Source organism: Pseudophryne corroboree, chromosome 3 (assembly GCF_028390025.1).
Source record: "Pseudophryne corroboree isolate aPseCor3 chromosome 3, aPseCor3.hap2, whole genome shotgun sequence".
In the NCBI taxonomy this organism is placed as follows: domain Eukaryota; kingdom Metazoa; phylum Chordata; class Amphibia; order Anura; family Myobatrachidae; genus Pseudophryne; species Pseudophryne corroboree.
The window spans coordinates 328,808,102-328,835,796 of record NC_086446.1 but is presented as its reverse complement, the minus strand read 5'-3'; the positions used below and the strand labels follow the sequence as shown (position 1 = coordinate 328,835,796).

The window sequence follows — 27,695 nt, the reverse complement described above, 5'->3', positions numbered from 1 at the left end:
GATAAGGTGATTAGTAAAACCTTCGCTGAAAGCCGCAAACTAGCTTGTTTTCTAGTTCTGAGTTTCACCCTTTCACAAAAAAATGTAAGTTATCATGTGGACATCTCCCTTTGGCTATAGTCGCAAGTGTGCAGTTGTGGTTTTGTGAAATGCTCAAAGAGCATAGTGCAATCTACTGCATCAAAAATATTAGTATTCTTTTGAATGCATGGAGAGCTCACATTCATCAGATGTACTTTTTCAGTCCACTTTTAAAAACGCTGACCCAGAGGTGGACAACATCAGATTTTAAGGAGGCGCGGAAGGAGATTGGCATATCAAAGTACTATATCAGTATAAGTGACTTCTAAAACAGCGCAAGTTGTCATGGTTTTTTTTTTTTTTTTGGGGGGGTTACTTGCTTCCTGTTAAATGTCCAGTACTGCTAGACCTTCCCCACCATTCCTGCTGTGCTACAGTCACCATTTCCCCTTCCATGATGATTACATGTTCAGCTGGTTAGCCATACTAGCAAGCACTTGTACAGCTTGAGAGAGTGGAATGCACATTCTTTTCTGTACCAGAAAGGGGGCTGTGTGAAGTTGCACTGCCCCTATGCAGGACTCTTTGCTGGAAAGCTTGAAGCTATCATTATAGAATGTCCTCCTCAGGTATAGAGACCCAAAAGAGACAGATAATCTACACTAAACACAGCTAATGAAATCTATGAGCAGAGCAAACTATTCTAATGTGCCAGGGAAGATATTAATCTATTGTTATCAATGAAAAATTATTTTTCTCTATCGTCCTAGTGGATGCTGGGGTTCCTGAAAGGACCAAGGGGAATAGCGGCTCCGCAGGAGACAGGGCACAAAAAGTAAAGCTTTAGGATCAGGTGGTGTGCACTGGCTCCTCCCCCTATGACCCTCCTCCAAGCCTCAGTTAGATTTTTGTGCCCGGCCGAGAAGGGTGCAATCTAGGTGGCTCTCCTAAAGAGCTGCTTAGAAAAGTTTAGCTTAGGTTTTTTATTTTACAGTGAGTCCTGCTGGCAACAGGATCACTGCAACGAGGGACTTAGGGGAGAAGAAGTGAACTCACCTGCGTGCAGGATGGATTGGCTTCTTTGGCTACTGGACATTAGCTCCAGAGGGACGATCACAGGTACAGCCTGGATGGTCACCGGAGCCTCGCCGCCGGCCCCCTTGCAGATGCTGAAAAGAGAAGAAGGTCCAGAATCGGCGGCAGAAGACTCCTCAGTCTTCTTAAGGTAGCGCACAGCACTGCAGCTGTGCGCCATTGCTCTCAGCACACTTCACACGGCAGTCACTGAGGGTGCAGGGCGCTGGGAGGGGGGCGCCCTGGGAGGCAATGTAAACCTATTTTTTGGCAAAAAATACCTCACATATAGCCTCCGGGGGCTATATGGAGATATTTAACCCCTGCCAGAATCCGTTGAAGAGCGGGAGACGAGCCCGCCGAAAAAGGGGCGGGGCCTATCTCCTCAGCACACAGCGCCATTTTCCCTCACAGAAAGGCTGGAGGGAAGGCTCCCAGGCTCTCCCCTGCACTGCACTACAGAAACAGGGTTAAAACAGAGAGGGGGGGCACTAATTTGGCGTTAGAAATATATAAAAAGATGCTATAAGGGAAAACACTTATATAAGGTTGTCCCTATATAATTATAGCGTTTTTTGGTGTGTGCTGGCAAACTCTCCCTCTGTCTCTCCAAAGGGCTAGTGGGTCCTGTCCTCTATCAGAGCATTCCCTGTGTGTGTGCTGTGTGTCGGTACGTGTGTGTCGACATGTATGAGGACGATGTTGGTGAGGAGGCGGAGCAATTGCCTGTAATGGTGATGTCACTCTCTAGGGAGTCGACACCGGAATGGATGGCTTATTTAGGGAATTACGTGATAATGTCAACACGCTGCAAGGTCGGTTGACGACATGAGACGGCCGACAAACAATTAGTACCGGTCCAGACGTCTCAAAAACACCGTCAGGGGTTTTAAAACGCCCGTTTACCTTAGTCGGTCGACACAGACACAGACACGGACACTGAATCCAGTGTCGACGGTGAAAAAACAAACATATTCCTTATTAGGGCCACACGTTAAGGGCAATGAAGGAGGTGTTACATATTTCTGATACTACAAGTACCACAAAAGAGGGTATTATGTGGGATGTGAAAAAACTACCTGTAGTTTTTCCTGAATCAGATAAATTAAATGAAGTGTGTGATGATGCGTGGGTTCCCCCCGATAGAAAATTATTGGCGGTATACCCTTTCCCGCCAGAAGTTAGGGCGCGTTGGGAAACACCCCTTAGGGTGGATAAGGCGCTCACACGCTTATCAAAACAAGTGGCGGTACCGTCTATAGATAGGGCCGTCCTCAAGGAGCCAGCTGACAGGAGGCTGGAAAATATCATATAAAAGTATATACACACATACTGGTGTTATACTGCGACCAGCGATCCCCTCAGCCTGGATGTGCAGAGCTGGGGTGGCTTGGTCGGATTCCCTGACTAAAAATATTGATACCCTTGACAGGGACAGTATTTTATTGACTATAGAATGGACACGACAGTGGTCAGGTGATGCAGATTCCAAACGGCACAAAGGTGTATTGCCGTATAAAGGAAGAGGAGTTATTTGGGGTCGGTCCATCGGACCTGGTGGCCACGGCAACTGCTGGAAAATCCACCGTTTTTACCCTAAGTCACATCTCTGCAGAAAAAGACACCGTCTTTTCAGCCTCAGTCCTTTCGTCCCTATAAGAGTCATATTTGCCCAGGGATAGAGGAAAGGGAAGAAGACTGCAGCAGGCAGCCCATTCCCAGGAACAGAAGCCTTCCACCGTTTCTGCCAAGCTCTCAGCATGACGCTGGGACCATACAGGACCCCTGGATCCTACAAGTAGTATCCCAGGGGTACAGATTGGAATGTCGAAACGTTTCCCCCTCGCAGGCTCCAGAAGTCTGCTTTACCAAGGTATCCCTCCGACAAGGAGGCAGTATGGGAAAAAAATTCACAAGCTGTATTCCCAGCAGGTGATAATCAAATTACCCCTCCTACAACAAGAAAAGGGGTATTATTCCACACTATATTGTGGTACTGAAGCCAGAAGGCTAGGTGAGACCTATTCTAAATCTAAAAAAATTTGAACACTTACAAAGGTTCAAATCAAGATGGAGTCACTCAGAGCAGTGATAACGAACCAGGAAGAAGGGGACTATATAGTGTCCCGGGACATCAGGGATGCTTACCTCCATGTCCCAAATTTGCCCTTCTCACTAAGGGTACCTCAGGTTCGTGGTATAGAACTGTCACTGTCAGTTTCAGACGCTGCCGTTTGGATTGTCCACGGCACCCCGGGTCTTTACCAAGGTAATGGCCGAAATGATGATTCTTCTTCGAAGAAAAGGCGTCTTAATTACCCCTTACTTGGACGATCTCCTGATAAGGGCAAAGTCCAGGGAACAGTTGGAGGTCGGAGTAGCACTATCTCGGATACTGCTACAACAGCACGGATGGATTCTAAAATTGTGAACCGTTGGGAAATACCAAAGGTGGACATGATGGCGTCCCGTCTGAACAAAAAACGGGACAGGTATTGCGCCAGGTCAAGAGACCCTCAGGCAATAGCTGTGGACGTTCTGGTAACACCGTGGGTGTACCAGTCGGTGTATGTGTTCCCTCCTCTGCTTCTCATACCTAAGGTACTGAAAATTATAAGACGTAGAGGAGTAAGAACTATACTCATGGCTCCGGATTGGCCAAGAAGGACTTGGTACCCGGAACTTCAAGAGATGCTCACAGAGGACTTATGGCCTCTGCCGCTAAGAAGGGACTTGCTTCAGCAAGTACCATGTCTGTTCCAAGACTTACCGCAGCTGCGTTTGACGGCATGGCGGTGGAACGCCGGATCCTAAGGGAAAAAGGCATTCCGGAAGAAGTCATTCCTACCCTGGTCAAAGCCAGGAAGGAGGTGACCGCACAACATTATCACCACATGTGGCGAAAATATGTTGCGTGGTGTGAGGCCAGGAAGGCCCCACGAAGAAATTTCAACTCGGTCGATTCCTGCATTTCCTGCAAACAGGAGTGTCTATGGGCCTCAAATTGGGGCCCATTAAGGTTCAAATTTCGGCCCTGTCGATTTTCTTCCAGAAAGAATTGGCTTCAGTTCCTGAAGTCCAGAAGTTTGTCAAGGGAGTATTGCATATACAACCCCCTTTTGTGCCTCCAGTGGCACTGTGGGATCTCAACGTAGTTCTGGGATTCCTCAAATCACATTGGTTTAAAACCAGTCAAATCTGTGGATTTGAAGCATCTCACATGAAAAGTGACCATGCTCTTGGCTCTGGCCTGGGCCAGGCGAGTGTCAAATTGGTGGGTTTTTTCTCAAAAAAGCCCATATCTATTTGTCCATTCGGACAGGGCAGAGCTGCGGACTCGTCCCCAGTTCTCTCCCTAAGGTGGTGTCAGTGTTTCACCTGAACCAGCTTATTGTGGTGCCTTGCGCCTACTAGGGACTTGGAGGACTCCAAGTTGCTGGATGTTGTCAGGGCCCTGAAAGTATAGGTTCCAGGACGACTGGAGTCAGGAAAACTGACTTGCTGTTATCCTGTATGCACCCAACAAACTGGGTGCTCTTGCTTCTAAGCAGACTATTGCTAGTTGGATGTGTAATACAATTCAGCTTGCACATTCTGTGGCAGGCCTGCCACAGCCAAAATATGTAAATGCCCATTCCACAAGGAAGGTGGGCTCATCTTGGGCGGCTGCCCGAGGGGTCTCGGCTTTACAACTTTGCCGAGCGGCTATTTAGTCAGGGGCAAACACGTTTGTAAAATCCTACAAATTTGATACCCTGGCTAAGGAGGACCTGGAGTTCTCTCATTCGGTGCTGCAGAGTCATCCGCACTCTCCCGCCCGTTTGGGAGCTTTGGTATAATCCCAATGGTCCTTTCAGGAACCCCAGCATCCACTAGGACGATAGAGAAAATAAGAATTTACTTACCGATAATTCTATTTCTCGGAGTCCGTAGTGGATGCTGGGCGCCCATCCCAAGTGCGGATTATCTGCATTACTTGTACATAGTTACAAAAATCGGGTTATTATTGTTGTGAGCCATCTTTTCAGAGGCTCCGCTGTTATCATACTGTTAACTGGGTTCAGATCACAGGTTGTACAGTGTGATTGGTGTGGCTGGTATGAGTCTTACCCGGGATTCAAAATCCTTCCTTATTGTGTACGCTCGTCCGGGCACAGTATCCTAACTGAGGCTTGGAGGAGGGTCATAGGGGGAGGAGCCAGTGCACACCACCTGATCCTAAAGCTTTACTTTTTGTGCCCTGTCTCCTGCGGAGCCGCTATTCCCCTTGGTCCTTTCAGGAACCCCAGCATCCACTACGGACTCCGAGAAATAGAATTATCGGTAAGTAAATTCTTATTTTTTATTTTGAAGTTTGATGCAAGCTGGCAGTTTTTTTTTGTTGGTTTTTTTTAAGGTATATTGGTAGGCTTACGATACCATCCCTTCAAACCGAGATGCTCGTGGATTACACAGGTTCTGTAGCTGATTACAACCTGATGAAATGCATGACTAAAGTCAGCCAGCCAGCCACAGAACCTGTGAAATTCATTAGTGTCGCGGTTTAAAGGGATAGTATGATAAGTCTACACATTGGCTACGTACAGTAGCTCCTGGGAGTTGTTCAGCCCTGACTTTTGCAACGATGAAAGCATGTGCTTGTGTAATTTTTGGCAAAAATTTAAATGAACCTGTTTTGTGGTCCCTTAATGTGCAGTGAAAACTTGATCCATTCAATCCTATCCTATCCCAGGGCAATCCTACCTCTGTCTGTCTGTCTGATATCACCCAGTTTTTTTCTATTACTGTTGTTCCACTTGTAAAGCACAATGGAATATGCTGTGCTGTAAAAGAAACTTAATAAATATATTTTCATGCTGTGCATTGATGGTTAAGGGAGTATTTATCAAAGCTTGGAGAGCGATAAAGTATCAGCCAATCTGCTTCTGCCTTAAGGGCCCTACACATTTAGCGATCTGCCGCCGAGCTGCCCGACGGCGGATACGGGCGACCCGGCGGCGGGGGGGAGGTGATGGGGGGAGTGAAGTTTTATTTACTCCCCCCCCCCCCCTCCCATGGACGAGATCATCCATATTGGCCTGCAGTCACAGGCGGCGGGGCACCAGTGATGATCGAGCGTGGGGCCACGAATCGTTCATTGCTTGTGCCTCCACACTTAAAGATATGAACGGTATCTCGTTCATTAATGAACGAGATCATTCATATCTTTGACTATTATCGCCCAGTGTGTAGGGCTTGTTACATTTTACAGGCTGTGTTTGAAAAATGTCAGGAGCTGATTGGTTGAGAATTGCGCTGAACATTTCTTTCACTAGAATGTGAGTCTTGGTTGTACCATTAGCACAATCAGATGTGACAAAACTGCTTAGCGAGATTGCATTGATTAATTTGGTATGCAACACTCGTACATATGTGTGCAAATGAGTCTGAATCTGTATCTAAAGTGCTATGATGCAGTGTGTGCTGCTTTATTTCATGGCAAGTTCTCTTGTGCTTCAACTGCGACTTTATACATGTTTAAAACGAATTCCTGTGCGGTTAAAGTCACAGCCCGGCATCTCTGGTACAGATTGAGTGCTCTATTGCTGCATCTGTAGTATGAATAATACTCAAATTTAAAGAAAAAGTCCACACACTATACTGCTTGGCGCAGCATGGCATATTGGGGTTTGGTGTATGAGGACACCACTGTATGTGCTTATAGTCTGGACTGACAGAATCACTTCATGAAATGTTTAGATGAGTGCCGAAACCCAGAGTAACTAGTCTGATCCTTGCTTTCCTTGGTCTGACTTTGCTTGATTACTATTTAATTGACTAGTGTGGGTGATTTTTTTAAAGATAATTCCACCTTGTCATTACCTTTGCTATATATTATTGTTACATTAAAGTGCATTAAAAAAAAAAAAAATATATATATATATATATATATATATCATTTTATTTGTTGTTCTTACTTCCTGTTTTGTTTCCTTTTAGGGATACCACTGTACTTTGTGGACCTACAAGACGATCTTGATGACTGTAAGTTTGTACTGCAGTAGCAGCTTGTGCAGAGTGGTTGTCAGAACTTCCTCCTTCATATCATTCTTATAAATTACATGGGGGCAGATGTATTAACCTGGAGATGGCGTAAGGAAGTGATAAACCAGTGATAAATGCAAGATGATAAACGCACCAGCCAATAAGCTCCTAACTGTTAAATTACATATTGGAGCTGATTGGCTGGTGCGTTTATCACAGCAGCCGGCGCACGCCCCCTCCAGGCAGCCCCGCTTCTTCCAGTGGTCCAGCGTCAATAACAGGCATGTAGGTGCGAGCCAGGAGCAAATTCCCGGGTCGCACCTTTCAAACCTAAGCCGGGTTGTCTTCCCGGGACTAAAGGGGTATAAACTGCAGTGTAAAAATAAAGCTGTCTAATGTGGGCTACATGCAAAAACAGCTATATTTATCCTGCCTAGAAAATATATACATTTGTTTGCTCCCCTTGCATGGAAACATGCTTTGTTTCAGACACAGTTAACACTCCCCCCCCTTTATTTTTATTTCTCTTACGTCCTAGAGGATGCTGGGGACTCGGTAAGGACCATGGTGTATAGACGGGCTCCGCAGAAGATAGGGCACCTAAAAAGAACTTTGACTATGGGTGTGCACTGGCTCCTCCCTCTATGCCCCTCCTCCAGACCTCAGTTAGATCTTGTGCCCAGATGAGAATGGGTGCACTGCAGAGAGCTCTCCAGAGTTTTCTGTTGAAGAAGAATTTTGTTAGGTTTTTTATTTTCAGGGAGTCCTGTTGGCAACAGGCTCCCTGCATCGTGGGACCGAGTAGAGAGAAGCAGAGCTGGCTTGTCAAGTTGGGCACTGCTTCTAAGGCTACTGGACACCATTTGCTCCAGAGGGAGTCGGAACACAGGTCTCACCTGGGGTTCGTCCCGGAGCCGCGCCGCCGTCCTCCTCACAGATGCCGAAGATAGAAGCTGGATAGAGAAGGCAGAAGATATCTTAGGCGGCAGAAGACATCAGATCTTCATGAGGTAAGGCGCGCAGCGGTAAGCTGCGCGCCATTGCTCCCAGTTACACACACACAGAGCAGCACTGAAGGGTGCAGGGCGCAGGGGGGGGCGCCCTGGGTAGCAATAAACCTCACATTTGGGCAAATACAGATTGATTAGGCTGCGGAGGCAGTAAATCAATGATCCCCCGCCATTTTTATTGAAAAATCACTGGGGCCGAAGCCCGCCGTCGGGTGGGCGGGGCTTGATCCTCAGCACTAACCAGCGCCATTTTCTCCACAGAAGCTGCATGAGGAAAACGCTGGCTCCCTGGTCTCTCCCCTGCTGAACTTCACAGGCTGGAAAAAAAGAGGAGGGGGGCACATTAGCGACGCAGTGAGTGGGAATTGACATATTATACATAGAAAAGCGCTATCTGGACATATTTTTTCCAGTGTTTTTAAGCGCTGGTGTGTGCTGGCATACTCCCTCTCTGTCTCTCCTTAGGGCCTGGTTGGGGTTTTGTCCCCTTATAGGTTAATCCCTGTGTGTGTGGGGTGTCGGTACGTGTGTGTCGACATGTCTGAGGCGGAAGGCTTCTCCAAGGAGGAGGTGGAGCAAATGAGTGGTGTGTCCCCGTCGGTTGTGCCGACTCCAGATTGGATGGACATGTGGCATATGTTGAATGCAAGTGTGGCATCTTTACATAAAAGGCTTGATAAGGCTGATTTAGGGGGGACATCAGGGGGTCAATCCTCGGATTGGACTGACTCACAGGGCCCGTCGGGGTCTCAAAAGCGTCCCTTAATACAAGACACTACTACCGACACGGATTCTGATTCCAGTGTCAACTATGACGAAGTAAAATTGCACCCTAGGGTGACTAAAACCATTCAGTGTATGATTGTGGCAATAAGGGATGTATTGCATATTGTGGATGAACCCTCGGTCCCCGACACAAGGGTACACATGTTTAAGGAAAAGAAACAGATTATTAACTTTCCCACATCTCATGAATTGAATGATTTCTTTGGAAAAGCTTGGGAGACTCGGGATAAGAGACCGCAGATCCCCAAAATAATTTATATGGCATACCCCTTCCCTAAGCAGGACAGGGTGATTTGGGAATCACCCCCCACTGTGGACAAAGCCCTGACGCACTTGTCCAAGAAAGTGGCGCTACCGTCTCCTGACACAGCAGCCCTTAAGGACCCTGCAGATCGCAGGCAAGAAACTACCTTAAAGTGTATTTATTCTCATACGGGTGCTGTGCTAAGACCGACAATTGCGTCGGCATGGGTGTGTAGCGCAATTGCAGCTTGGACAGATGAGCTGACAGATCAATTTGATAATATGGATAAGGATACTATATTCCTAACTCTAGCCCATATAAAAGACGCCGTCTTATTTATGAGGGATACTCAAAGAGACATTGGATTGCTAGCTCTAGGGCCAATGCCATGTCTATCTCAGCGAGAAGATCCTTATGGACTCGCCAATGGACGGGTGATGCGGATTCCAAAAAACATATGGAAGTACTACCCTATAAGGGTGATGTATTGTTTGGGGATGGGCTGACGGACCTGGTTTCCACAGCTACAGCAGGTAAATCAAATTTTTTACCATATATTCCCCAACAGCAAAAGAAAGGAACTCCCTATCAGATGCAGTCCTTTCGGTCGCACAAGTCCACAAGAGGTCGGGGATCCTCTTTCCTCGGCAGAGGCAAGAGAGCACCTGCTTCGGCAGGTGCCCAGGAACCAAAGTCCTCCCCGGCTGCTCCAAAACCCACAGCATGACGCTGGGGCTCCCCTGAGGGAGTCCGCACCGGTGGGGGCACGTCTTCGACTTTTTAGTCAGGCCTGGGTCAGTTCGGACCTGAATCCCTGGGTGTTGGAAATAGTTTCCCAGGGTTACAAATTGGAATTCGAGGAGGTGCCCCCGCGCCGATTTTTCAAATCGGCCCTACCAGCTTCCACATCGGAAAGGGATATAGTGTTAGCTGCAATTCAAACGCTGTGTATACAGCAAGTGATAATCAAGGTTCCCCTGCACCAGCAGGGAAGAGGTTACTACTCAACCCTATTTGTGGTCCCGAAACCGGACGGTTCGGTCAGACCTATTTTGAATCTGAAATCCCTAAACCTGTACATAAAAAGATTCAAATTCAAAATGGAATCTCTCAGAGCGATAATAGCCAACATGGAGGAGGGGGAGTTTATGGTGTCTCTGGACATAAAGGATGCGTACCTTCATGTCCCCATATATGCCCCCCATCAGGAATACCTGAGATTCGCTGTACAGGATTGTCATTACCAATTTCAGACGTTGCCGTTTGGACTCTCCACGGCCCCGAGGATTTTCACCAAGATAATGGCGGAAATGATGGTGGTCCTGCGCAAGCATGGAGTCACAATTATCCCATACTTGGACGATCTCCTGATAAAAGCGAGATCAAGGGAGAAATTGCTGAGCAGTGTGGCGCTCTCTCTGAGAGTGCTCCAGCAACACGGTTGGATTCTAAATCTACCGAAGTCACAGTTGATTCCGACAACTCGACTACCGTTCCTAGGTATGATACTGGATACGGAACAAATGAAGGTCTTACTCCCAATAGAGAAAGCCCAAGACATCCAGAACATGGTCAGAGACCTGCTAAAACCGAAAAGGGTGTCAGTTCACCAATGCACTCGAGTTCTGGGGAAAATGGTGGCGGCCTACGAGGCCATTCCCTTCGGAAGGTTCCATGCAAGGACTTTTCAATGGGACCTTCTGGACAAGTGGTCCGGGTCCCATCAGCACTTACATCGGAAAATAACTCTGTCCCCAGGGACCAGAGTGTCCCTCCTGTGGTGGTTGCAAAGTTCTCACCTCCTGGAGGGTCGCAGGTTCGGAATTCAGGATTGGATCCTGGTTACCACGGACGCGAGCCTCCAAAGATGGGGAGCGGTCACACAGGGAAAAAAATTTCAGGGTCTTTGGTCAGACCAGGAGTCCTGTCTACACATCAATGTGTTGAAACTCAGGGCCATTTACAACGGCCTTCGACAAGCGGAGAGTTTTCTTCGAAACCTACCGGTTCTGATTCAATCAGACAATGCCACAGCAGTGGCTCTTGTGAACCGCCAAGGCGGGACAAGAAGCAGAGTCGCGATGGCGGAAGCCACAAGGATCCTTCGCTGGGCGGAAAATCATGTAAGCGCTCTGTCGGCTGTCTTCATTCCGGGAGTGGACAACTGGGAAGCAGACTTCCTCAGCAGACACGATCTCCATCCAGGAGAGTGGGGACTTCATCAAGAAGTCTTTGCAGACGTAACACGTCTTTGGGGAACTCCTCAAATAGACATGATGGTGTCACGCCTCAACAAAAAACTTTGGAGGTATTGCGCCAGGTCTCGGGACCCTCAGGCAGTAGCAGTAGACGCTCTGGTAACACCGTTGGTGTTCAAATCGGTCTACGTGTTTCCTCTTCCTCTCATCACAAAGGTGTTGAGGATCATAAGACGAAGAAGAGTACAGACGATACTCGTTGTCCCAGACTGGCCTCGAAGGGCCTGGTACTCGGATCTACAAGAGATGCTCACAGGAGATCCCTGGCCTCTTCCTCTGAGGGAAGACCTGTTGCAGCAGGGGCCCTGTGTATTTCAAGACTTACCGCGGTTACGTTTGACGGCATGGCGGTTGAACGCCGAATCCTAGCGAAAAAGGGGATTCCGGAAGAGGTCATCCCTACTCTAATAAAGGCTAGGAAGGAGGTGACGGTAAAACATTATCACCGTATCTGGCGAAAGTAAGTGTCTTGGTGTGAGACCAAGAATGCACCTACGGAGATTTTCATCTGGGTCGTCTTCTCCACTTCCTACAGACAGGAGTGGATATGGGCCTGAAATTAGGCTCTGTTAAGGTACAGATTTCGTCCCTCTCGATTTTCTTTCAGAAGGAATTGGCTTCTCTTCCAGAAGTCCAGACGTTTGTAAAGGGAGTGCTGCACATCCAGCCCCCTTTTGTGCCTCCAGTGGCACCATGGGACCTGAACGTGGTGTTGCAGTTCCTAAAATCACACTGGTTTGAACCGCTTAACAAGGTTGAGTTGAAATTTCTTACCTGGAAGGTGGTCATGTTGTTGGCCTTAGCATCAGCAAGGCGAGTGTCAGAATTGGCGGCTTTGTCACACAAGAGCCCCTACTTGATTTTTCATGTGGATCGTGCTGAATTGAGGACACGTCCGCAATTTTTGCCTAAAGTGGTTTCTTCGTTCCATATGAATCAACCTATTGTGGTGCCTGTGGCTAAAAGTGACCTGGAGGATTCCAGATACCTGGACGTAGTCAGGGCCTTAAAAATGTATGTAGCCAGGACGGCTAGAATTAGGAAAACAGAGGCTCTGTTTGTCCTGTATGCGGCCAATAAGATTGGCGCTCCTGCTTCAAAGCAGACTATTGCTCGCTGGACCTGTAATACGATTCAGCAGGCTCACTCTACGGCTGGATTGCCGGTACCAAATTCGGTTAAGGCCCATTCCACTAGGAAGGTAAGCTCTTCTTGAGCGGCTGCCTGAGGCGTCTCGGCATTACAACTTTGCCGAGCGGCGACTTGGTCGGGGTCAAACACTTTTGCTAAATTCTACAAGTTTGATACCCTGGCTGATGAGGACCTAGCGTTTGCTCAGTCGGTGCTGCAGAGTCATACGCACTCTCCCGCCCGATTGGATGCTTTGGTATAAACCCCATGGTCCTTACGGAGTCCCCAGCATTCTCTAGGACGTAAGAGAAAATAAGATTTTAAACCTACCGGTAAATCTATTTCTCCTAGTCCGTAGAGGATGCTGGGCGCCCGTCCCAGTGCGGAAACTCTGCAAGACTTGTATATAGTTGTTGCTTACATAAGGGTTATGTTACAGTTGACATCGGTCTTGGACCGTTACTGTAGTTTGTTCATACTGTTAACTGGTTATGTATGTTCCAGGTTACATGGTATGATTGGTGTGGGCTGGTATGAATCTTGCCCTTGGATTGCTAAATCCTGCCTTGTATTGTCCATCTCCTCTGGGCACAGTTCTCTAACTGAGGTCTGGAGGAGGGGCATAGAGGGAGGAGCCAGTGCACACCCATAGTCAAAGTTCTTTTTAGGTGCCCTATCTCCTGCGGAGCCCGTCCTTACGGAGTCCCCAGCATCCTCTACGGACTAGGAGAAATAGATTTACCGGTAGGTTTAAAATCTTATTTTCTCTGACGTCCTAGTGGATGCTGGGACTTCCGTAAGGACCATGGGGAATAGCGGCTCCGCAGGAGACTGGGCACAAAAAGTAAAAGCTTTAGACTAGCTGGTGTGCACTGGCTCCTCCCCCTATGACCCTCCTCCAAGCCTCAGTTAGATTTTTGTGCCCGAACGAGAAGGGTGCATGCTAGGTGGCTCTCCTGAGCTGCTTAGAAGTAAAAGTTTAAATAGGTTTTTTATTTTCAGTGAGTCCTGCTGGCAACAGGCTCACTGCATCGTGGGACTAAGGGGAGAAGAAGCGAACTCACCTGCGTGCAGAGTGGATTGGGCTTCTTGGCTACTGGACATTAGCTCCAGAGGGACGATCACAGGTTCAGCCTGGATGGGTCCCGGAGCCGCGCCGCCGGCCCCCTTACAGAGCCAGAAGAGCGAAGAGGTCCGGAGAAATCGGCGGCAGAAGACGTTCCTGTCTTCAGATAAGGTAGCGCACAGCACTGCAGCTGTGCGCCATTGCTCTCAGCACACTTCACACTCCGGTCACTGAGGGTGCAGGGCGCTGGGGGGGAGCGCCCTGAGACGCAATAGAACAATATAAAAACCTTATATGGCTAAAGAAATGCATCACATATAGCTCCTGGGCTATATGGATGCATTTAACCCCTGCCAGTTTTCCTAAAAAAAGCGGGAGAAAGGGCCGCCGTGAAGGGGGCGGAGCCTTTCTCCTCAGCACACAAGCGCCATTTTCTTTCACAGCTCCGCTGGAAGGACGGCTCCCTGACTCTCCCCTGCAGTCCTGCTACAAGAATCAGGGTAAAACAAGAGAGGGGGGGCACTATTGGCAGCTAATATAAAACAGCAGCTATAAAGGGAGTAACACATAAGGTTATCCCTGTATATATATAGCGCTCTGGTGTGTGCTGGCAAACTCTCTCCCTCTGTCTCCCCAAAGGGCTAGTGGGATCCTGTCCTCTTTCAGAGCATTCCCTGTGTGTGTGCTGGGTGTCGGTACGATTGTGTTGACATGTATGAGGAGGAAAATGATGTGGAAGCAGAGCAATTGCCTGTGTTAGTGATGTCACCCCCTAGGGAGTCGACACCTGACTGGATGGTCGTATTTAAAGAATTACGTGACAGTGTCAGCACTTTGCAAAAAACTGTTGACGACATGAGACAGCCGGCAAATCAATTAGTGCCTGTTCAGGCGTCTCAGACACCGTCGGGGGCGCTAAAACGCCCGTTACCTCAGATGGTCGACACAGACCCAGACACGGATACTGAATCCAGTGTCGACGGTGAGGAGACAAACGTAATGTCCAGTAGGGCCACACGTTACATGATCACGGCAATGAAGGAGGCATTGAATATTTCTGACACTACAAGTACCACAAAAAAGGGTATTATGTGGGGTATGAAAAAAATACCAGTAGTTTTTCCTGAATCAGATGAATTAAATGAGGTGTGTGATAAAGCGTGGTTTTCCCCCGATAAAAAACTGCTGATTTCTAATAAATTATTGGCACTATACCCTTTCCCGCCAGAGGTTAGGGCGCGTTGGGAAACACCTCCTAGGGTAGATAAGGCGCTCACATGCTTATCAAAACAAGTGGCGTTACCGTCTCCCGATACGGCCGCCCTTAAGGAACCAGCTGATAGAAGGCTGGAAAATATCCTAAAAGGTATATACACACATACTGGTGTTATACTGTGACCAGCAATCGCCTCAGCCTGGATGTGCAGTGCTGGAGTGGCTTGGTCGGATTCCCTGACTGAAAATATTGATACCCTGGATAGGGACAGTATATTATTAACTATAGAGCATTTAAAGGATGCATTACTATATATGCGAGATGCACAGAGGGATATTTGCACCCTGGCATCTAGAGTGAGTGCGATGTCCATTTCTGCCAGAAGAGCGTTATGGACGCGACAGTGGTCAGGTGATGCGGATTCCAAACGACATATGGAAGTATTGCCGTATAAAGGGGAGGAGTTATTTGGGGTCGGTCTATCGGACCTGGTGGCCACAGCAACGGCTGGAAAATCCACCTTTTTACCCCAGGTCACCTCTCAGCAGAAAAAGACACCGTCTTTTCAAACTCAGTCCTTTCGTTCCCATAAGGGCAAGCGGGCAAAAGGCCACTCATTTCTGCCCCGGGGCAGAGGAAGGGGAAAAAGACTGCACCAGGCAGCCTCTTCCCAGGAGCAGAAGCCCTCCCCCGCTTCTGCCAAGTCTTCAGCATGACGCTGGGGCTCTACAAGCGGACTCAGGCACGGTGGGGGGCCGTCTCAAGAATTTCAGCGCGCAGTGGGCTAACTCGCAAGTGGACCCCTGGATCCTGCAGGTAGTATCACAGGGGTACAAATTGGAATTCGAGACGTCTCCCCCTCGCCGGTTCCTGAAGTCTGCTCTACCAACGTCTCCCTCCGACAGGGAGGCGGTAGTGGAAGCTATTCACAAGCTGTATTCCCAGCAGGTGATAAACAAGGTACCCCTCCTACAACAGGGAAAGGGGTATTATTCCACGCTGTTTGTGGTACCGAAGCCGGACGGCTCGGTGAGACCAATTTTAAATCTAAAATCCTTGAACACTTACATAAAAAGGTTCAAATTCAAGATGGAGTCACTCAGAGCAGTGATAGCGAACCTGGAAGAAGGGGACTATATGGTATCTCTAGACATCAAAGATGCTTATCTCCATGTCCCAATCTACCCTTCTCACCAAGGGTACCTCAGGTTTGTGGTACAAAACTGTCATTATCAGTTTCAGACGCTGCCGTTTGGATTGTCCACGGCACCACGGGTCTTTACCAAGGTAATGGCCGAAATGATGATTCTTCTTCGAAGAAAAGGCGTCTTAATTATCCCTTACTTGGACGATCTCCTGATAAGGGCAAGGTCCAGGGAACAGTTAGAGGTCGGAGTAGCACTATCTCAGGTAGTGCTACGTCAGCACGGGTGGATCCTAAATATCCCAAAATCACAGCTGATTCCAACAACACGTCTACTGTTCCTGGGGATGATTCTGGACACAGTCCAGAAAAAGGTGTTTCTCCCGGAGGAGGCGGCCAGGGAGTTATCCGAGCTAGTCAGGAAACTCTTAAAACCAGGCCAAGTGTCAGTGCATCAATGCACGAGAGTCCTGGGAAAAATGGTGGCTTCTTACGAAGCGATTCCATTCGGAAGATTCCATGCAAGAACTTTTCAGTGGGATCTGCTGGACAAATGGTCCGGATCGCATCTTCAGATGCATCAGCGGATAACCCTATCTCCAAGGACAAGGGTGTCTCTCCTGTGGTGGTTACAGAGTGCTCATCTTCTAAAGGGCCGCAGATTCGGCATTCAGGATTGGATGCTGGTGACCACCGATGCCAGCCTGAGAGGCTGGGGAGCAGTCACACAGGGAAGAAATTTCCAGGGCTTGTGGTCAAGCATGGAAACGTCTCTTCACATAAATATCCTGGAACTAAGGGCCATTTACAATGCCCAGAGTCAAGCAAGGCCTCTGCTTCAGGGTCAGTCGGTATTGATCCAATCGGACAACATCACGGCAGTCGCCCACGTCAACAGACAGGGCGGCACAAGAAGCAGGAGGGCAATGGCAGAAGCTGCAAGGATTCTTCGCTGGGCGGAAAATCATGTGGTGGCACTGTCAGCAGTGTTCATTCCGGGAGTGGACAACTGGGAAGCAGACTTCCTCAGCAGACACGACCTCCACCCGGGGGAGTGGGGACTTCACCCAGAAGTCTTCCAAGTGATTGTAAACCGTTGGGAAAAACCAAAGGTGGACATGATGGCGTCCCGTCTCAACAAAAAACTGGACAGATATTGCGCCAGGTCAAGGGACCCTCAGGCAATAGCGGTGGACGCTCTGGTAGCACCATGGGTGTACCAGTCGGTGTATGTGTTCCCTCCTCTGCCTCTCATACCAAAAGTACTGAGAATCATAAGAAGGAGAGGAGTAAAGACTATACTCGTGGCTCCGGATTGGCCAAGAAGAACTTGGTACCCGGAACTGCAAGAGATGCTCACGGAGGACCCGTGGCCTCTACCTCTAAGAAAGGACCTGCTCCAGCAGGGACCTTGTCTGTTCCAAGACTTACCGCGGCTGCGTTTGACGGCATGGCGGTTGAATGCCGGATCCTGATGGAAAAAGGCATTCCAGATGAAGTCATCCCTACCCTGATCAAAGCCAGGAAGGATGTAACCGCGAAACATTATCACCGCATTTGGCGAAAATATGTTTCCTGGTGTGAGGCTAAGAAGGCCCCCACAGAGGAATTTCAACTGGGTCGTTTCCTGCATTTCCTGCAAGCAGGACTGTCTATGGGCCTAAAATTAGGATCTATTAAGGTTCAAATTTCGGCCCTGTCGATCTTCTTCCAGAAAGAACTGGCTTCATTGCCTGAAGTTCAGACGTTTGTCAAGGGGGTACTGCATATACAGCCTCCTTTTGTGCCACCAGTGGCACCTTGGGATCTCAATGTAGTTTTAGGGTTCCTAAAATCACATTGGTTTGAACCACTCACCACTGTGGAATTAAAATATCTCACATGGAAGGTGGTCATGCTGTTAGCTCTGGCGTCAGCCAGGCGTGTCTCTGAAATGGCGGCTTTGTCATATAAAAGCCCTTACCTAATTTTTCATTCAGACAGGGCAGAATTGAGGACTCGTCCTCAATTTCTCCCTAAGGTGGTTTCAGCGTTTCACATGAACCAACCTATTGTGGTGCCTGCGGCTACTAGGGACTTGGAGGACTCCAAGTTGTTAGACGTAGTCAGGGCCCTGAAAATATGTTTCCAGGACGGCTGGAGTCAGAAAATTTGACTCGCTGTTTATCCTGTATGCACCCAACAAGCTGGGTGCTCCTGCTTCTAAGCAGACGATTGCTCGTTGGATTTGTAGTACAATTCAGCTTGCACATTCTGTGGCAGGACTGCCACAGCCAAAATCTGTTAAAGCCCATTCCACAAGAAAAGTGGGCTCATCTTGGGCGACTGCCCGAGGGGTCTCGGCTTTACAACTTTGCCGAGCAGCTACTTGGTCAGGGGCAAACACGTTTGCAAAATTTTACAAATTCGATACCCTGGCTGAGGAGGACCTGGAGTTCTCTCATTCGGTGCTGCAGAGTCATCCGCACTCTCCCGCCTGTTTGGGAGCTTTGGTATAATCCCCATGGTCCTTACGGAAGTCCCAGCATCCACTAGGACGTCAGAGAAAATAAGAATTTACTTACCGATAATTCTATTTCTCGTAGTCCGTAGTGGATGCTGGGCGCCCATCCCAAGTGCGGATTGTCTGCAATACTTGTATATAGTTATTGTTACAAAAAAATTGGGTTGTTTATTGTTGTGAGCCATCTTTTCAGAGGCTCCTACGTTTATCATACTGTTAACTGGGTTCAGATCACAGGTTGTACGGTGTGATTGGTGTGGCTGGTATGAGTCTTACCCGGGATTCAAAATCCTTCCTTATTATGTACGCTCGTCCGGGCACAGTATCCTAACTGAGGCTTGGAGGAGGGTCATAGGGGGAGGAGCCAGTGCACACCAGCTAGTCCTAAAGCTTTTACTTTTTGTGCCCAGTCTCCTGCGGAGCCGCTATTCCCCATGGTCCTTACGGAAGTCCCAGCATCCACTACGGACTACGAGAAATAGAATTATCGGTAAGTAAATTCTTATTTTTTTTTATCTCTACTTACAAATTTTAATCTGATCCATGATCTTCAAGAACTATCCAAGGTATTATCACCATTACAATTCTTTGGTAATTTGTGTTCTTGAACTGGAGAGTTCATTGGGTGGATTTGGCCATTATTCAGTATTGAGCTTAGCCTGTAAACCATAGTTATTGGTAACTTGAGATTGTTAGATGGCATTTAAAATTTGGTTGAACTGTGCTGCATAATTTATTGTATTTTAAAGGTGCGTATATAATTTTAGAGCTTTCAGCAGGCCCTCATCTGTTAGGCTGGCTCTTCTATAATGGGATGCACTTTTATTTGATGGATTATCCTAAATAGAATATGTGCTTGGGGCTGTTTTATGGCGCTTTTTAGGGCTAGGAAGTCTATGAATCCAGTATCTCCTTAAATGAAGCTTTAAAAACTTTTATAGGAATGTTTTGATAAGGATATAATAGGACAGGTGTAGTGCGATTCATTGATAGTTATTCTGTGGACATGAGAATGTCGACATCATGTGGAGGTCAGCATGTTAAACCATGTTGACATTGTTACTGTCGACCATCCACCATGTCTGATACCGTGCTGAACCTTTCTGTTGAAGGTTCTATCACACTTGTTTTTTAAGCTTGTTTAAATGCATCTTCTCCCAACACAAGGGAACTATTATAAGAAAACAGTACTGTAGTTACTCTTAGTTACTTATATTACCATTCTCTACAGCAGTGATTTTCAACCTTTTTCCACTCGCGGCACACCTACAAGACTTTAAAATTGCCAAGGCACACCATCAGTGCCCCACGGGATAAAAACCGCATATACACACATTGGCCCCCATGGCAATTAAACAAAAACACAGGCCCCCACAGAAGTGCAAACACATTGGCCCCCACAGTACTAAAACTAATTTATAATAATGCCACACACTGTCCCCCAGAGTAATTCAACCACACACTGCCTCCCCAACTAATTTCACCTGCAACTTAACCTGGCCACTATTTACTCCTTATTTATAACTGTATAATGCAGAAGGAGTCATCAGGACCACGTCTAAAATTCCCCACCAGCAGTACAAAATTGCCACTTCGTATATGCACAGCTCCATATTGCATAAACATTGTCCCCACAGTAATGTCACATTGCCCCCCAAATAGAAATTCCACTCACTGCCCCCCCCCCCAGTAATTCCACACACTGCCCCCCAATAGTAATTCCATACAATATCTGCCCCCACCCCACAGTAATTCCACACATACATAATGGAAAAAAATATATATAAATAACCTGATCTGGCAGAAGTGAGGAGCATTGAGTGGATGGACCAGGCAGTGGCAGCAACAGCACGGCGCAGCAGCAGCACGGAGCAGCAGTGGGTGGGCCGTGCGTGACCTATGTCTCGCCATAGGTCATGGGTGGGTAGCGGAAGTGCACAGCACTGCCGAACCGGCTACTGATTGCAGCGGCAGCTGTGCTGGCATCTCTGGCGGGCGGCAGCAGGTCTCTCTCTGGCGGGCGGCAGCAGGTCTCTCTGGCGGGCGGAAGCAGGTCTCTCTGGCGGGTGGAAGCAGGTCTCTCTCTGGCGGGCGGAAGCAGGTCTCTCTCTGTCGGCGGCTCAGGTCTCTCTCTGGCGGGCGGCAGCGGAATCTCTGGCGGAGGGCAGCGGCATCTCTGGCAGACGGCGGCACACCTGGCAACCGCTCGCGGCACACTAGTGTGCCGCGGCACAGCGGTTGAAAAACACTGCTCTACAGTATCTGAGAATGTCCCTTACCCAAACCAAATGGCAGCCCTAGGGGTCACCAATCGGCTACTATTTTGTGTGTGCGTGACGTGTTTAGGGCAGTCTAGATGGGCCAAATGGTTTTTATTTGCCGTCACATTCTAAACTTATTTGTATGTAGTGTTATACTGAACCTTACTGCAGCATATAAAGCGGACGCCTGCTCTGATCTAGAAGTATGCTTGAGTGAGCCGGGCTCCAATGTAGATGAGAAGAAAGTTAGACCCTGATTTATCAAGCCTTGGAGAGTGATAAATTGGACGGTGATAAAGTACCAACTAATCGGCTCTGAACTGTAATTTTTCAAATACAACCTGTAACAGGGCAGTTAGGAGCTGGTTGGTCGGTACTTTATCTCTCTCCAAGACTTAATAAATCTGGTCTTTAGTCTGGAAAATAGGTTCCATAAGGTATCCTGTCAGATGGTCGACAGTAACCATGTGGACATTCATAACGTTGACCTGGTTCAACATGTTGACCAGCACTATGCCGACGACATCAGAATGTTGACATTTGAAATGTTGCTGTGTGAAATGTCAACATTCTAAGAATGCTGACGTTTAGGATTGGGCGTCTCCTGGAGTGTTAAGGTGTGTACACATGGTGAGATATATCCTTTTTGATTTTGACTATTTAGTCAAAATCGCAAGGAAAGTTAGTGGAAATCGTAAGGTGTTTAGCAGCTTGCGATACCGATTTGATCCTGATGCGTGGCCCTCTGGGGTCGGTATCACAAGTCTAGATAGACTGTGCAGGCAAGTCAATCTTGATTGTACTAGATAGTACATTAGATAAAGTACAGGTATAGTCAAAATTGGCACTTAGTCTAAATCGTACATAGGGATTAAGATTAGGGATATGGGTTAGAATACTCATTGATACGCCACTGTTGAGACGTCACCACCTCTACATGTAACTGTCGGGAGAAGGTAAGACTCCACCAGAAAGCGTTTGTCGACATACAATTTGTGTAGACATGATAAACGTTTGACCAGACATTGAGGAACCTGCCCTTTAACTTACGTAGGGAGGGCTGGCCTTGTGTGTGCCGGACTGATAAAGGAATCCTGCCACCTATCAGCACTGATGATTGCAGCCACATACTGCCTCTAATTAACAGAATGCTGTACATTTTTTCTAATTTACTTCTGACTGAATTAAAGGCAGCTCACAACTGTCAGAGTCTGGCGGACTGAGTGCCAAACTGAGGAAAGCACAAGGGATGGGGGCCCCTGTCACAGACAGAGCAGAAGCCGCTCTGTTCCCTCCTCCACAAAGGTACATGCCCCCTGCTCTTTGCACCATGCAGGACGTTGTTCTTGTACACATCACCCGCTGTCTCTGCCGGTCTCCCACTGCTGCCCCACATTCCGCTGACACCCTCTGTCTTTCTGTTAACCACTGCTTTGTGGCATATTGTAAACTTGGGTTGGGGTAGAGGAGGGGGGCCCAGATTATATTTTTGCACCTGGGCCCACCACTCGCAAATTCCGCCTATGCTTTGCCTGTATCCCAGGCACCAGTAACCACAGTTGAGCAGGGATGATATGATATGAGGGTATGTGGTTAGCATACCGACAGTCGGGATCCCGGCGGTCAGAATACAGACACCGGGATCCCGACGGGGTCACCATACTGCTGCTGGTATACCAGTGAGGTAGGTGATTCCCCCTCTGTGGCTGTCCATGACACCCATAGAGGTAGACTAGAACCCTCACCACCGAGCCCACAGGGGGCTTAGTTGCCCTCGCCACCATGCCGGGATAGTGTCATTCGGCATCCAGGGCGGCGGTATTACATACCGAACCCGATGAGGTGCACAGGAATAAATAATATTGTAAAAGCACTGTAAAATAGTGTTATTGCTAAGATACTATGGCCCAAATGTATTAAGCCTTAAAAAGTGTAGACTGGGAATACATACGGTTTGCCGGAGGGCAGGATGTCGGCTGTCATTAATATCCAGACAGCAGCATCCTGTCTGCCAGAATGGCGGCAGCATGGTGAGCGCTAAGAGTCCCCTTGCAGACCACAGGATCTATTCCCACTCTATGCAACCCGTACATTCCTGTATTTGAATGAAATTCATAAAACCTGTACGAATAATAAGGTAGCCCAACCTTGCAAACCATTATGATCCCCAGGCAATAACTACTAAAGGGACATATTGCTGGAAAGCGAGGACTAGCCTTTTTCAAAAGTTGCCCCCAAGTGTGTAAGTGCCAGCCCTCCACCATTTGCCAACTAGACTAGCATTCATGCAGTGTAAATCTGGGTACACACCACAGCAAGATGTGTGCGAACCTGCTGTCAGAGCGACCAATTCAAGCATATACACTTACTGATCGGACGCTCAATATGTCGGTCCTCACATCACAGCTGGGCAGGCATTCGAATTTGTCTGTCCAGCTTTGAAGCCAGTCCCTACAGCAAGTGTACGGGCGATCGTCTGAGTGCCCGTACACACAACCGGATTCGCTAATATATCGAGCATCGGTTGTGCTGCAGGGCCATCGCGATATGTCTGTGAGCAATGTTGTTCAGACATATCTGGTGTACACACCTGCCACCCCGCTTACGATATCTCGTCCGTTTAGTCAAATGACTGATATATTTCTCAGTGTGTACCCAGCTTTAGTTGATATTGTCTGGTGATTACCATGCAATAACCACTAAGGGTGCCATATCATTTAAAATCAGGGACTTGCCTTCTTTCAAATGTGTGCACTTGAGTTTATTGATGCCAGAAAATATACCCTCATCTTTGAACTCCATAATAATTTCTGCACTGCACGGTTGTTGTCTTGTGATCACACATGATCACCAGAAAATAAAGTTTCTCCCTCTTTCAAATAAAGGTACCCCTGAATCTGTGCATGTCAATATGGGAAAGATACTGTACTGTTAAACTGTCTCCCCTACTTCCTGACTTGTAAAAATGTGACATTTCCGTGGTCAGATCTTTATGCTATCACACTCATGACATGATTGCATCATCAAGCCCCACCATCTCCTGTGTCCAAGCGATAACTATAAGGGATGGACTTTTAATCAACCTTATTTGGATTCCTGCAGTGATTAGGACAAGGACCACTCGTCTTTAAATGAGTTTAAGGGATATATTCAATTGGAGTCGGATCCATTCTGACATGAATTTGTTGGAATGGATCCGGCAGGACCTATTCAATGAACGGCCAAATCCGACAGGACTTGGCCGTTCCCGACCATCATTATGTTGAGGGAGCTAAGAGGAGGAGACGGGAGAGAGCAGGAACCCAGCGGCTGCGGTGCCCCATCCTCCTGATCCGCTGCTGCAGTGGCTGGGTTCCTGCTCTACCCCGTGGTGGTGGCGAGACTTGCTGGAGCCGGGTGGATGCTGTCGCAGGCAGCGGCTGTGCCCCATCTTCCTGATCCGCTGCTGCAGCCACTGGGTTCCTGCTCTTCCCCATCTCCTCCTCTCAGCTCCCTCATCTCAAGCCGACTTTTTTTAAAGTCGGATTGAGATTGTTGGAAAGGGGGCTAAAACCTGTCGGATTTGGCCCCATTTCCAACAGAAGCACGCGGATCGGTGGCTATTCCGCCGATCCATGTGCTTTTCAACAGCTTCCCAACCTGTCGGAAAAACTGAGCCTGCATTGAATAGGTCGTTTAAGCTGTCCGTTCACAAAGAACTAATTTATCAGGATTTACTAGTCTAAATATTGGTTCAGTCTTCAAAATGACTTTAATAGCTGTCTAAAAAAGGCACCCAGACATATTCTCCCCTCTGATATAGCCAAATGCCACCTGCGAAGGGATTAAAATTCTACTTACACTTCTGGATTTAAGTGATTAGTGTCTCGCCCTTGTAGCCTGCAGAACATCTCTGTGCAATTTAACAGTTCCTCATCTCTGAGCTGAACAAAAATTAAATTAAATAGCTCTCCTTGAACACTTCTGTTTCTCTAACGTCCTAGTGGATGCTGGGGACTCCGTCAGGACCATGGGGATAGCGGCTCCGCAGGAGACAGGGCACAAAAGCAAGCTTTTAGGATCACATGGTGTGTACTGGCTCCTCCCCCTATGACCCTCCTCCAAGCCTCAGTTAGGTTTTTGTGCCCGGCCGAGAAGGGTGCAATCTAGGTGGCTCTCTTAAAGAGTTACTTAGAAAAAGTTTTTAGGTTCTTTATTTTCAGTGAGTCCTGCTGGCAACAGGCTCACTGCATCGAGGGACTTAGGGGAGAGATTTTCAACTCACCTGCGTGCAGGATGGATTGGATTCTTAGGCTACTGGACATAGCTCCAGAGGGAGTCGGAACACAGGGCTCGCCCTGGGGTTCGTCCCGGAGCCGCGCCGCCGACCCCCCTTGCAGACGCTGAAGATGAAGAGGTCCGGAACCAGGCGGCAGAAGACTCTCAGTCTTCATCAGGTAGCGCACAGCACTGCAGCTGTGCGCCATTGTTGTCAGCACACTTCACACAGCGGTCACGGAGGGTGCAGGGCGCTGGGGGGGGGCGCCCTGGGCAGCAATGTATAATACCTGTATGGCGAAAAATACATCACATATAGCCCTTGAGGCTATATGGATGTATTTAACCCCTGCCAGATATCTAAAACTCCGGAGAAGAAGCCCGCCGAAAAGGGGGCGGGGCCTATTCTCCTCAGCACACAGCGCCATTTTCCCTCACAGAAAGGCTGGTGGGAAGGCTCCCATGCTCTCCCCTGCACTGCACTACAGAAACAGGGTTAAAACAGAGAGGGGGGGCACTGATTTGGCGATATGTATATATATTAAAATGCTATAAGGGAGGAACACTTATATAAAGGTTGTCCCTGGATAATTATAGCGTTTTGGTGTGTGCTGGCAAACTCTCCCTCTGTCCCCCGAAAGGGCTAGTGGGTCCTGTCCTCTATCAGAGCATTCCCTATGTGTGTGCTGTATGTCGGTACGTGTGTGTCGACATGTATGAGGAAAATATTGGTGAGGAGGCGGAGCAAATTGCCTGTAATGGTGATGTCACTCTCTAGGGAGTCGACACCGGAATGGATGGCTTATTTATGGAAATTACGTGACAATGTCAACACGCTGCAAGCCGGTTGACGACATGAGAGGGCCGGCGAACAAATTAGTATCTGTCCAGGCGTCTCAAACACCGTCAGGGGCTGTAAAATGCCCATTTACCTCAGTCGGTCGACACAGACCCAGACACGGACACTGATTTCAGTGTCGACGGTGAAGAAACAAACGTATTTTCTTTTAGGGCCACACGTTAAGGGCAATGAAGGAGGTGTTACATATTTCTGATACTCCAAGTACCACAAAAAAGGGTATTATGTGTGAGGTGAAAAAACTACCTGTAGTTTTTCCTGAATCAGATAAATTAAATGAAGTGTGTGATGATGCGTGGGTTTCCCCCGATAGAAAATTATTGGCGGTATACCCTTTCCCGCCAGAAGTTAAGGCGCGGTGGGAAACACCCCTCAGGGTGGATAAGGCGCTCACACGCTTATCAAAACAAGTGGCGGTACCATCTACGGATAGGGCCGTACTTAAGGAGCCAGCTGATAGGAGGCTGAAAAATATCCTAAAAAGTATACACACACATGCTGGTGGTATACTGCGACCAGCGATCGCCTTAGCCTGGATGTGCAGAGCTGAGGTGGCTTGGTCGGATTCCCTGACTAAAAATATTGATACCTTTGACAGGGACAGTATTTTATTGACTATAGAGCATTTAAAGGATGCATTTCTATATATGCGAGATGCGCAGAGGGATATTTGCACTCTGGCATCAAGAGTAAATGCGATGTCCATATCTGCAAGAAGATGTTTATGGACACGACAGTGGTCAGGTGATGCAGATTCCAAACGGCACAAAGATGTATTGCCGTATAAAGGGGAGGAGTTATTTGGGGTCGGTCCATGGGACCTGGTGGCCAGGGCAACTGCTGGAAAATCCACCGTTTTTTTTTACCCTAAGTCACATCTCTGCAGAAAAAGACACCGTCTTTTCAGCCTCAGTCCTTTCGTCCCTATAAGAGTCATATCTGCCCAGGGATAGAGGAAAGGGAAGAAGACTGCAGCAGGCAGCCCATTCCCAGGAACAGAAGCCCTCCACCGCTTCTACCAAGTTCTCAGCATGACGCTGGGACCGTACAGGACCCCTGGATCCTATAAGTAGTATCCAAGGGGTACAGATTGGAATGTCGAGAGGTTTCCCCCCTCGCAGGTTCCTGTAGTCTGCTGCACCAATGTCTCCCTTCCGACAGGGAGGCAGTATTGAAAACAATTCACAAGCTGTATTCCCAGCAGGTGATAATAAAATTACCCCTCCGACAACAAGGAAAGGGGTATTACTCCACACTATATGGTGGTACTGAAGGCTAGGTGAGACCTATTCTAAATCTGAAAAATTTGAACACTTACAAGGGTTCAAATCCAGATGGAGTCACTCAGAGCAGTGATAGCAAAGAACAAGGGGACTATATGGTGTCCCGGGACATCGGGGATGCTTACCTCCATGTCCCAAAATTTGCCTTTTCTCACCAAGGGTACCTCAGGTTCGTGGTACAGAACTGTCACTATCAGTTTCAAGACGATGCCGTTGGATTGTCCAAGGCACCCCGGGTCCTTACCAAGGTAATGACCGAAAGGAGGATTCGTCTTCAAAGAAAATGGACGACCTCCTGATAAGAACAAGGTCCAGAGAACAGTTTTAGGTCGGAGTAGCACTATCTCAAGTAGTTCTACGACAGCACGGGTGGATTCTAAATATTCCAAAACCGCAGTTGTTCCGACGACACGTCTGCTGGTCCTAGAGATGATTCTGGACACAGTCCAGGAAAAGGTGTTTCTCCCAGAGGAGAAAGCCAGGGAGTTATCCGAGCTAATCGGGATCCTCCTAAAACCAGGAAAAGTGTCAGTGCATCATTGCACAAGAGTCCTGGTA

At 48.1% G+C, this 27,695-nt stretch overlaps 1 protein-coding gene across 2 annotated transcripts in view; it reads left to right on the top strand.

Moving 5' to 3' along the window:
• LOC135055455 (serine/threonine-protein phosphatase 4 regulatory subunit 1-like) overlaps positions 1–27,695 on the top strand; it is a 253,562-nt gene that overhangs the window by 732 nt on the left and 225,135 nt on the right. For both annotated transcript variants that reach the window (XM_063959564.1, XM_063959563.1), the window contains exon 2: positions 7,075–7,119. In XM_063959564.1, the coding sequence (XP_063815634.1) occupies positions 7,075–7,119 (45 nt within the window). The remainder of the gene's footprint in view (positions 1–7,074; positions 7,120–27,695) is intronic.